Raw genomic sequence first — 13,059 nt, 5'->3', positions numbered from 1 at the left:
TAACTGCTACACTACCATGCCTCCCATGGTAGATGGGTTTGGTGCTTGATGAGGCACTTTCATGACTAAAGGGCTGGATGTGACATTAATTAGTGCGCCAAGTTTAAACAGTGCCACCAGCTTCAATACCACCATTGACAGCGGCTCCAGGAACCTCACTCTCCTCTGTCGAATGTACCGACACTTCCCAATATTACAGGTCACCACACTCCCTCTTGAGAGTGCCTCGCAAGAGGGCATTCAATCCCAGAGTGAAGCACCCCTCCCATCGGGAAGCTTCAGCCAAGGGAGGGATCAGTTGGGTTCCACTGACCCTGTTAACTGTAATTTCTCCTATTTTCATAAGGATTTGGAATCAGATCATTGTCATCATATGTATCTAGATACAGTGGACAACTTGCAGACAAACGGCCCAAAATATTGTTGAAGATCCCTAACACCCATCCCACATTCTCTTTGACCCACTACCGTCGGGAAGGAGGTACAGGAACATCAGGACTAGGACTGACAGACTGGGTAACAGCTTCTTCCCTCAGGCTGTGAGACTAATGAGTACCCTGACACCACCGAGGGCTCGTCACTAGAACAGCGAGCTGCTTACTGTAATGTGTACTGTTTACTGTGCTGCACATTACATGAATTTTGAACAATATTTCATCACCTTATTTACGGTAATATTTTGGTTTATGTGCTATGTGTGATATTTGTTTTGTGGGTGCACTGTGGTCCGGAGGGACATTGTTTCACTTGGTTGTATATATGTACAGTCAGATGACAATAAAATTGAACTTGAATTTTAAGCTTTGCACGCCAACCAGAAAGATCATTTCAAAATATTTAAGTACATCGAGGTAGTACGAAGGAAAAGCAATAACTGAATGCAGAATAGTGTGTTAGTGTTACAGTTACAGAGAATGAGCAGTGCAGGCTGACAATGAGATGCAAGATGAGGTAGATCGTGGCATAGAAGGGGCCATTCAACCCATTCAGTCTATGCTGGCTCTCAGAGCAATGCCTTCAGTCCCATTCACCACCACGGTCTGCCCCTGAATCTATCAACTCGCCCCAATTCTCCTGCCACCTGCCTACACAAGGGGTCACTTATAGGAACTGACCAACCAAGCGTTGGGAAGTGTGGGAAAAATCCACTCAGTGATAGGGAGTCGCAGACTCCAACACCAGCGGCAACATCACCCTGGTGGTGCGAAGCATCGTTCCTGTGCCGTATGACTGCGTCAGTCAGAAAGCAGCTGTGGTCCTTAAGAAATGAATTAGGCCATTTGGCCCATCGAGTCTACTCCACTGCTCCATCATGGCTGTTTTCATCTCTTCTCAACCCTTATCTCCCCCCTTCGCCCCGTAACCCTTAACCCCTTTACCAATCACAAATCTAATAATCTTTGCCTGAAATACACCCAATAACTTGGGCTCCACCCCCTCAGATGGCAACGAATTCAACATGTTCACTTTACTCTGGCTGAAGAAATTTCTCTTTGTTTCAGTTTTAAAGGACGGTCCTTTTATTCTGAGGTTGTGTCCTCCGATTCTAGACACTCCCATTAATGGAAATACCCTCTCCACGACCACTCTAGTCAGTACTTTCAGTATGCAGGAGGTGTTAACGAGAACCTCCATTCTCATCCTTCTGAACTCTGTCAAGTACAGACCCAGACTTGTCAACGGGGAAACTAATTACCTGCGAAAGCCTTTGAGATCCGGCCCTTCTTCCACTCCCAGGGCTGGTCGTACTCGCCAGGAGGCCGCTCGTCATCCTCCGGGAGACGGCTCTCGCGAGGCCGGTGAGAGGGCACCCTCTCCGCTTCCGAGTCTCCGCCGTTCTCCGTGGGTTCGTAGGGCGTGTCGTACAGAGGCAGTGGCTTGTTGGAGGCATCCTTTGATCCCCGCCGGCGGATCTCTGCACAACAATGGGAGAGCATTTAGCAACACCGAACCCTCAACGACACAGTGGAAACAACGGTCAATGCACACCAGGGTTTGTCAGTGGATGGAAGGGATCAGGGAAAGATCAGGGTGGAACAGAGAAAGTTATAGAAACTTACAGCTGTGTCTAGTGTGTAGCCAAATCTGGGGGGAGTCGGTGAAAATAAAAAATGGGATTAATATAGAGTTAGTTTAAATGGATAGCATGGACCCAGTGGGCTGAAGGGCCTGTTTCTGACTCTAATACTCTGGGGTGAGAGACCTCCACCATCTGGGCCATGCAGCTACCAACAGGCAGGAGGTACAGAAGTCCGAACACATGAGATTCTGCAGATGCTGGAAATCCAGAACAACACGCACGGAGTGCTGGGGAGCCCAGCAAATCAGGTTTCAACTAGAGAAGGAAATAAACAGTTGATGCTTCTGGTCGAGACCCTCCTGATGAAGGGCCGACTGTTTATTACTCTTCATAGATGCTGCCTGATCTACTGAGGTACAGAAGTCTGAAGTCCCACAGCACTAGGCTCAACAGCAGCTGTTTCCCTTGTTGGATCTGGTAACACTGGTTGGAAGGTTACAACCATTTCGTTAGGTGTTACAAGAGCAAAAACCGAAAAAAGACGAACAAAGTCACTGTGGCCTTATACTAAAAACTAATTCAGACTAGACAGAAAGGGGCATTCCACTGATAATAGGGAGCCTATGAAATAGTCAGGTTCAGAGAGTGCTGACACAGGTTGCAGAGAAGCTTTTTGAAAAACACAGAACTATGCAATTACTGAAAAATCACTGAACAATGACACACAAACAGGTAATTATATAAAAGTGTCAAATTATATAAAGAAAGAAGCTACAAGAAAAATAATATTTTAGACTTTAATCCAACATCCTCAATCATTCAGTTCTTGAACCAATGAACCAAAACCCTATAACACTAAAGCTTTTTAGCAGTACCACATTTTTTTCTTTGTTCAAATAGTATATTCTTGTAAAATTGAGTTTTATTTATAGCATCACACATAAATGCTGGAGGAACTCAGCAGGTCAGGCAGTGTCCATGGAGAGAAATGAACAGTAGACAGTTCAGGCTGAGATCATTTGTCAGGACTTGTGTGCATGAGTTTAATTTCTGTTGTTTTTGTGAATGCTGATGCTCTGTTCCTGTGATGCTGCAGCAAGTAAGTTCATCATTCCAACTGTGTGCATGGATTAAAACCGGTTAAAACTGGTTTATACTGGTAAAAACTGGTTTATATTGGTAAAAACTGGTTTTAACTGGTTTCTACTGGTTAATACTGGAAAAATACTGGTTAAAACTGGTGAAAACCAGTTAACACAAAACTGGTTAAAACAAGTTTATACTGTTAAAAACTGGTTTATACTGGTTAAAACTGGTTAATACTGGTAAAAACTGGTGAAAACCAGTTTATACTGGCTAAAACTGGTTTATACTGGTTGATACTGGTTAAAACTGGTTACAACTGGTTAAAACTGGTTTAAACCAGTTTAAACTGGTTGATACTGGTTAAACCGGTTTAAACCGGTAAAAAACTGGTAAAAACTGGTTTAAACCGGTTGATACTGGTTAAAACCTGTTAAAACCGGTTTATACTGGTTAAAACTGGTTTAAACGGGTTTAAACTGATACTGGTTAAAACCGGTTTTAAACCGGTTTAAATGTAAAAATGTAAAAACTGGTTTAAACGTAAAACTGGTTAAAACCAGTTTAAACCAGTAAAAACTGGTTTAAACCAGTTTAACCTGGCTGATACTGGTTAAAACTGGTAAAAACTGGTTTAAACCGGTTTAAACCGGTTGATACTGGTTAAAACCTGTTAAAACCGGTTTATACTGGTTAAAACTGGTTTTAAACTGGCTGATACTGGTTAAAACCTGTTAAAACCGGTTTATACTGGTTAAAACTGGTTTAAACTGGCTGATACTGGTTAAAACTGGTAAAAACTGGTAAAAACTGGTTTAAACCGGTTTAAAACCGGTTGATACTGGTTAAAACCTGTTTAAAACCGGTTTATACTGGTTAAAACTGGTTTAAACCGGTTTAAACTGTTTGATACTGGTTAAAACCGGTTTAAACCGGTTTAAATGTAAAAAATGTAAAAACTGGTTTAAACCGGTTTTAAACGTAAAACTGGTTAAAACCGGTTTTAAACTGGTAAAAACTGGTAAAAACTGGTTTTAAACCGGTTTAAACTGGCTGTTACTGGTTAAAACCGGTAAAAACTGGTAAAAACTGGTTTAAAACCGGTTTAAACCGGTTGATACTGGTTAAACCTGTTAAAACCGGTTTATACTGGTTAAAACTGGTTTAAACCGGTTGATACTGGTTAAAACCTGTTAAAACCGGTTTATACTGGTTAAAACTGGTTTAAACGGGTTTAAACTGATACTGGTTAAAACCGGTTTAAACCGGTTTAAAATGTAAAAACTGGTTTAAACGTAAAACTGGTTAAAACCAGTTTAAACCGGTAAAAACTGGTTTAAACCAGTTTAAACTGGCTGATACTGGTTAAAACTGGTAAAAACTGGTAAAAACTGGTTTAAACCGGTTGATACTGGTTAAAACCGGTTTAACCCGGTAAAAACTGGTTTAAACCGGTATAAACTGGTAAAAAACTGGTTTAAACCGGTTGATACTGGTTAAAACCTGTTAAAACCGGTTTATACTGGTTAAAACTGGTTTAAACTGGCTGATACTGGTTAAAACTGGTAAAAACTGGTAAAAACTGGTTTAAACCGGTTTAAACCGGTTGATACTGGTTAAAACCTGTTAAAACCGGTTTATACTGGTTAAAACTGGTTTTAAACCGGTTTAAACTGTTTGATACTGGTTAAAACCGGTTTAAACCGGTTTAAATGTAAAAAAATGTAAAAACTGGTTTAAACCGGTTTAAACGTAAAACTGGTTAAAACCGGTTTAAACACGTAAAAACTGGTTTAAACCGGTTTATACTTGTTAAAACTGGTTAAAACCGGTTTAAACTGGTTGATACTGGTTTAAACCGGTAGAAACTGGTTAAAACCGGTTTAAACCGGTAAAAACTAGTAAAAACCGGTTTAAACCGGTAAAAACTGGTAAAAACCGGTTTAAACCGGTTTAAACTGGTTGATACTGGTTTAAACCGGTAAAAACTGGTTTAAACCGGTTTAAACTGGTAAAAACTGGTTAAAACCGGTTTAAACAGGTAAAAACTAGTAAAAACCGGTTTAAACCGGTAAAAACTGGTAAAAACCGGTTTAAACCGGTTTAAACTGGTTGATACTGGTTTAAACCGGTAAAAACTGGTTTAAACCGGTTTAAACTGGTAAAAACTGGTTAAAACCGGTTGATACTGGTTAAACCTGTTAAAACCGGTTTATACTGGTTAAAACTGGCTGAGACTGGTTAAAACCAGTTTAACCCGGTATAAACTGGTTTAAACCGGTATAAACTGGTAAAAACTGGTTAAAACCGGTTTAAACCGGTTTAAATGTAAAAACTGGTTTAAACCGGTTGATACTGGTTAAAACCTGTTTAAACCGGTTTATACTGGTTGATACTGGTTAAATCCGATTTATACTGGTTAAAAACGGTTAAAACTGGTTTATACTAGTTAACTGGTTAAAACTAGTTAAATGGTTAAAACTGGTTTATACTGGTTGACTGGTTAAAACCAGTTTAAACTGGTAAAAACTGGTTAAAACTGGTTTTAACTTGTTTATACTGGTTAAAACTGGTTTAAACCAGTTTATACTGGTTAAAACCTGTTAAACTGGTTTATACTGGCTAAAACTGGTTTATACTGGTTGATACTGGTTAAAACTGGTTACAACTGGTTTAAACCAGTTTAAACTGGTTGATACTGGTTAAAACTGGTAAAACTGGATAACTGATAAAATCTGGTTTATATGGGTTAAAACTGGTAAAAAAAACAGTTAAAACTGGTTTATACTGGTTAAAACTGGTGAAAACCGGTTAAAACTGGTTAAACTGGTTAAGACTGGTTTATACTGGTAAAAACTGGTTTAAACCGGTTGATACTGGTAAAAACTGGTTTATACTGATAAAAACTGGTTGAAACTGGTTTTATACAGGTTAAAACTGGTTTCTACTGCTAAAAACTGGTTTAAACTAGTTTATACTGGTAAAAACCGGTTAAAACTTAAAACTGGTTAAAACTGGTTTTACACAAGGAAATTCAAGCAACACGCACAAAATGCATCTATAGGGAGAAGCGCTGTCGACGTTTCGGGCCGAGACCCTTCGTCAGGACAAACTGAAAGAAAATATAGTAAGAGATTTGAAATAGGAGGGGGAGGGGGAAATGCGAAATGATAGGAGAAGACCGGAGGAGGTGGGGTGAAGCTGATTGAAAGGTGATTGGCAAAAGGGATACAGAGCTGGAGAAGGGAAAGGAACATGGGACGGGAGGCCTAGGGAGAAAGAAAGGAGGAGGGGAGCACCAGAAGGAGATGGAGAACAGGCAGAGTGATTGGCAGAGAGAGAAACAAAACTAAATATGTCAGGGATGGGGTAAGAAGGGGAGGGGCATTAAAGGAAGTTACAGAAGTCAATGTTCATGCCATCAGGTTGGAGGCTACCCAGCCGGTATATAAGGTGTTGTTCCTCCAACCTGAGTGTGGCTTCATCTTGACAGTAGAGGAGGCCATGGATAGACATATCAGAATGGGAATGGGATGTGGAATTAAAATGTTTGGCCACTGGGAGATCCTCCTTTCTCTGGCGGACCGAGCGTAGGTGTTCAGCGAAATGGTCTCCCAGTCTGCGTCGGGTCTCACCAATATATAAAAGGCCACACCGGGAGCACCGGACGCAGTATACCACACCAGCCGACTCACAGGTGAAGTGTCGCCTCACCTGGAAGGACTGTCTGGGGCCCTGAATGGTGGTGAGGGAGGAAGTGTAAGGGCAGGTGTAGCACTTGTTCCGCTTAAGTGCCGGGAGGGAGGGAGATCGGTGGGAAGGGTTGGGGGGGGGGGCAAGTGGACAAGGGAGTCACGTCGGGAGCGATCCCTGCAGAAAGCAGAAAGAGGGGGGGGGAGGGAAAAATGTGCTTGGTAGTGGGATCCCGTTGGAGGTGGCGGAAGTTATGGAGAACTATACGTTGGATCCAGAGGCTGGTGGGGTGGTAGGTGAGGACAAGGGGATCCCGTTTGATTTACTTTCCCTTTCTTTACCTTCCCGTCACTTCACTTGACTTTGGAACCGAGGAAACTGGAGCCAGGTTGGGGGGGGGGGGGGGGAGGTGTGGTGGTGGGCGGATGGGGTGAGGGCAGATGTGTGGGAAATGGGATTAAATCAAAGCATTAAATGGACAGCACAGTGGTTGGTGAAATGCTGATAAAACACCAGCCACTCGGCTTCAATCCACCGCTGTCACGCTCCTCATCCGTCGCCCTACAGGAGATGTGCACCATAACATGTATCGATGCAGTATGGCCAGACTGTGAGCTCTCCCTGGCTCGACCAGGAGCAGAGGCTGGATCAGGGTCACTGAGAAGAACAACTAAGCCCACCCTCCAGGTCCCGTGTGGAACAGCCCATGCTTAATGTCCACTACCCCATGGGGCAGCACAGCGACGTAGCGATCAGCTGAACACTTTACAGCTGTGAGATTGAAGCCATCCCTAAGTATAGAATTTGTAATGTTATCCCCATGTCTGCATGGTTTCCTCTGGATGCTCTGGTTTCCTCCCACATTGCAAAGCTGGACAAGTTAAGGTTAATTAGCGTGCTATGTTGGCGTCAGAAGTGTAAGCAGCCCAGCACAACCCTGGCTGATTTGATTTGGTGCAAACGATGCATCTCACTGCATGTTTCGAAGTACATGTGACTAATAAAGCTAATCTTTCACCTTAATAATGCCATACACACAAAATGCTGGAGGAACTCAGCAGACCTGGCAGCATCTATGGAAAAGAGTAAACAGTTGACGTTTCATCTTCCCTTGTCCCTCGCCTCTACTAGATGCTGCTGATAGTTGCCCCCCCATTGTCAACGGGAATCTCACTCACCTCCGAGCTGGAGAAGTTCTGGTTCGTTCCGGAGAGAGTTGAGTGTGTAAGTGTGCCAGAAAAATCCAGATCACCTAGTGGAAACCACGAGGTCACAGGGAGAACGTGCAGACTCCATCCAGACAGCACAGGAGGCTGGGACATCTACCAGTTTCCTCACCGGAGTGATAGAACACTGCCAGAGGTGCAGCTCTTCTAACAAGTGAATGACTCAAAGTCCAACCTGCTCAGGTGACCATGGGATCTTGCTTTGCGCTTATTGGCTTCTTGTACAATGCCTCCTACACTAAATCAAATGGCTGCATTTCAGTTAAGTGCTTCACTGCTTACTAAACACCCAGGGGCATCCAAGAACCGTGGAAAATGCAAGAGAAAGGAAAGCTATTCATTTCAGTCTGGTTAACGGGCAATGAAAAGTTTACGAGCCTCTATTGAGACACTGAAGACCAGCAGAAATCTCTTTAAGCATACAGCAGCGTTGAGGACTGAAGTGTATTTGACCCTGAGTCTTGACTCCACCTGCCTCTGTGTCTGGTGTCTCTGCCTTTAAGTCAAGTCTGTTACACAGGGGTGACACTTGGAGCTTTCAGGCAACTGGCCTGAAACAGTAACTCTGCTTCACACTCCCCGTGGCGACTGCTCGACCTGCTGAGTGCCTGAAGTGTTTTTTGTCCTTACAAGACATAAGACATATTAGCATGATTAGGCTGTTTAGCCCATCAGGCCTATTCCACCATTCAATCATAGCTGATTTATTTTCCTTCTCAATTCCATTTTCATTCCTGCCCCATTATCTTTGTCACCCTTACTAGTCAAGAATCTATCAACCTCTGATTTAAATATACCCAAAGACTTGTCTTCCACAGCTGTCTGTAGCAATGAATTCCATTTGGCTAAATAAATTCCTCTTCATCTCTATTCTGAGGCTGTGTCCTCTGGTTTGAGATTCTCCCACTATCAGAAACATCCTCTCCACGTCCACTCTATCTTAGTCTTTCAATAATCAGTCGGTTTCAATGAGATTCCTAAACTCCAGGAGTACAGGCCCAGACCCTTCAAATGCTCCTCATACATGAACCCTTTCATTCCTGAGATCATTCTCATGAACCGTCTCTGGACCCTCTGCAATGCCAGCACATCCTTTCTTAGATAAAGGCTCAAAACAGCTCACAATCCTCCAGATGCAGTTGTAAAGCCTCAGCCTTCATTACTACTGCTAAACCTGCAAGTTAACATTTAGTAATCCTGCACAAGGACTCCCAAGTCCCCTTGGGACTTCTGAATTTGCGCCCTGTTTAGAAAATAGTCTACATCTTTATTTTTTCTACCAAAGTACATGGCCATACACTTCCAGACATTGTATTCCACCTGCCACTTCTCTGCCCATTATCCTAATGTGTCCAAGTACTTCTAATTTCTCCCTGCTACCTGTCCCTCTGCCTATTTTTGTATCATCTGCAAACTTGGCCACAAAGCCATTATTTCAGAGCTTTTCTACACCAGGAATGTGGCTGTCTCAGATCCTGTTTATTGAAGTTTTTCCAGCGCCTGATTCATTTCTGCATGCAGGGCAGGTATAGTGAACTGACAGCTGTTCGCTCTTGTCTGTAGCCTCCGTCTGCAGTGTTACCGTTCTCTCATTTGTCAACACAGCTGGAAGTTGCTGACTTCTGCTCTGTCCGTCTTGCCTGCAAGGCCCCAACACCTGGCCTGCTGCATAAGGGGCAAGGGCAGAAACTGACTTGCATGGCTGACTCCCCTTCTATATCTCTGCCCCATTGTGCCAAAGTGACCTACAGCCAATGAAGTGTTTTCAAAATGCAATCATTGTTGTGATGTAGGAAACGCTTACAGCAATTATTTGCACAGTAAGATCCCATGAAATCCAAACTTTTCCCAGATGATTTTTTGGCACGTGGACCTTCATAATTGTTGGTACATTAACCATAAGACTATATGACATCGAGCAGAATTAGGTTATTCGGCCCGCTGACATTTGATCGTGCTGATTTATCCCTCAGCAACACAGTGAATTATTGGCCTAGACCCATCTGCCTTAGTACCTGGAGCTGGATTTGAACTCAGCAAATTTCCTCGGATGTACCTTGGAAAGTATTCTAACTGGTTGCATTACTGAATGGCACGGAGGAGCCACTGCATAGGATTGGGAAAAAGGTTGCTAACTCCAACAGCTCCATCATGGGCACTAGCCTCTCCAGTGCTAAAGATATCTTTAAAAGGCAATGCATCAAAAAGACGCCATTCATCATTAAGAACACCCATCACCTAGGACAAGCCCTCTTCTCAATGCTACCATCGGGACCCTGAGGACTTGTGGAAACTGTGCGGTGGTTTCTTTCGAACTTATAGTCTTTTAACATCTTTGGACTATTTTTACTGTGCCCATGGTCTGTTTTTTTAAATCAATTATGGTATTGTCTGCACTGTTGTAACTATATGTTAACTATAACTATATGTAACTATGTAGTTTTGTGTAGGTCTTGTAGCTTTAGTTTTTGGTGGATGGTAGAGTTGGTCTCCTGACTTGGTGTATCTGGGTACTCTTGTTTTGTCTGGTGTGTTTGGAGCCCCTTTCCAGGAGACGCGCTGAGATGGTAGCGTGATATTAATACGCAGCAGCCTCTCCGGACTCTGGATTTGGGGATTGCCAAAAGTTATGTGGATTCTCTGGTGTGGTCTGTTTTGTCGTATGCTTTTGTGATATAATTCTGGAGAAAGTTGTCTCATTTTTTAACTGCATTGCATTAGTGGTTTCTAAATGAAAATAAACTGAAACTGAACTGAACTGAAGGAGGTACAGGAGCCTGAAGACACACACTCAATGTTTTAGGAACAGTCTTCCCCTCCGCCATCAGATTTTTTGAATGGACAATGAACCCATATGTACCTCCTCACTATTATTTTTTCCTTTTTTTACTCTCTTTTTATACTGCTTATTAAATTTAATTTTGAATCCATACTTCTTATTGTAATTTATAGTTTATTATTATATATTACAACATACTGCAGTCACAAAACAATATATTTCATGATATATGCCAGTGATATTAAGCCTGATTCTGATTCTAATTCACCTTATGACTGAGAAGCGGGAATGCCACAGGGATCTCTGGTTCAGGTCTACAAGTTAAATGGCTTCCCATATGCTGATACCTTGTTTCCAGTTCCAATGAGCTGTTGGAGAGGAGGGGGGCCATCACAGATTTCCATTGTTGCTGACCCATTTTTGGGCTCTGGCTGGTGAATTATAGCGGGGACTTTTAACACAAGTCTGATTTTCTTTTATCAGGCACAGGAGATGTAAATCAAATTTGTGTCAGGGGGCGGTGTTTTCATTGTAATTGGGGCCACAAGAGGCTACAGATACTAGAACCCAGCACAGCACAGCACGACATGCTGGAGGAACACGGCAGGTCAGGCAGCATCTGGCTTTCATAAATCTTAAGTACTGAGTACAGGAGTTGGGATGACATGACTACCGGTAAATTGTATAAGAAGTTGTTGAGACTAAATTTGGAGTATAGTGTGTAGTTCTGGTCGGCTACAGGAAAGAGTACAGAGAAACGTTATCAGATGTTGCCAGTACTTGAGGACCTGAATTACAGGGAGGGTTGAATAGTAGGAATGTAGGAAAATGAGGGGAGATTATTCAAAATTATGAGGGTCATAGATAGGGTTAACACAAGTTGACCTTTTCCACTGAGGTTGGGAGAGACTAGAATGACAGGTCAGCTGTTTAGGGTGAAAGGTGAAATATTTAAGGTGAACTGGAGGGGGTACAGTACTTCTTCACTCAGAGGGGTACTGAGAGTGCGGAACGAACTGTCTTACGAACTGATGGATGTGAGTTCGATTTCGACCTTCAAGAAAAGTTTGGATAAGTACATGGATGGGAGGGGTATGGAGGCGATGATACCTCTACAGGTTGATGGGACTAAGCAGAATAACAGTTCAGCATGTTCCAGATGGGCCAAAGGGCCTGTTTCTATGCTGTAATGCTCGGTGAAACTATGATTGATTTGACTGAGGGATACATGAGATACCATGGACAGCTCCCCTGCCATTAGAACCAGCATCATGGTATCTTTCCTATCACCCAGCAGAGCATCTCAGAATCAGAATCAGGTTTATTATCACCAGCATGTTACGTGAAATTTGTTAACTTAGCAGCAGCAGTTCAATGCAATACAGAATCTAGCAGAAAAAAATTAATAATAATAATAAAAATAAAATAATAATAAATAAACAAGTAAATCAATTACATATATTGAATAGATTTTTAAAAACATGCAAAAACAGAAATACTGTATGTTTTTAAAAAGTGAGATAGTGTCCAAAGATTCAATGTCCATTTAGGAATCCAGTGGCAGAGGGGAAGAAGCTGTTCCTGAATCGCTGAGTGTGTGCCTTCAGGCTTCTGTACCTCCTACCTGATGGTAACAGTGAGAAAAGGGCATGCCCTGGGTGCTGGAGGTTTAGTTTTTGGTCTTGTTTTCTCTGGTGGATTTGGAGCTTCTTTCCGGGGAACGCACTAAGATGGTAGTGCAATATTAATACGCAGCAGCCTCTCCGGACTCTGGATTGGGGATTGCCAAACGTTATGTGGATTTTCTGGTGTAGTCTGTTTTGTCATGTGCTTTTGTGATATCATTGTCTCATTTTTTGGTTTCTAAATGACAATAAACTGAAACTGAACTGAACTGAATAACGGACGCTGCCTTTCTGAGACACCACTCACTAAAGATGTCCTGGGTACTTTGTAGGCTAGTACCCAAGATGCAGCTGACTAGGATTACGACCTTCAGCTTCTTTCGGTCCTGTGCAGTAGCCCTTCCATACCAGACAGTGATGCAGCTCGTCAGAATGCTCTCCATGGTACAACTATAGAGGTTTTTGAGTATATTTGTTGACATGCCAATTTGCTTCAAACTCCTAATAAAGTATAGCCACTGTCTTGCCTTCTTTATAACTACATTGATATGTTGGGACCAGGTTAGATCCTCAGAGATCTTGACACCCAGGAACATGAAGCTGCTCACTCTCTCCACTTCTGATCCCTCTATG

General features: G+C 42.6%; 1 protein-coding gene across 2 annotated transcripts in view; it reads right to left on the bottom strand.

Moving 5' to 3' along the window:
• The window catches only part of LOC140714359 (SH2 domain-containing adapter protein F-like), a 239,109-nt gene that overhangs the window by 126,039 nt on the left and 100,011 nt on the right, over positions 1–13,059 (bottom strand). For both annotated transcript variants that reach the window (XM_073025550.1, XM_073025551.1), the window contains exon 3: positions 1,697–1,915. In XM_073025550.1, coding sequence (XP_072881651.1) covers positions 1,697–1,915 — 219 coding nt within the window. The remainder of the gene's footprint in view (positions 1–1,696; positions 1,916–13,059) is intronic.

Source organism: Hemitrygon akajei, chromosome 21, assembly GCF_048418815.1.
Source record: "Hemitrygon akajei chromosome 21, sHemAka1.3, whole genome shotgun sequence".
NCBI lineage: Eukaryota > Metazoa > Chordata > Chondrichthyes > Myliobatiformes > Dasyatidae > Hemitrygon > Hemitrygon akajei.
The sequence above is the reverse complement of the archived record's forward strand: the minus strand, read 5'-3'. Positions and strand labels throughout refer to the sequence as shown.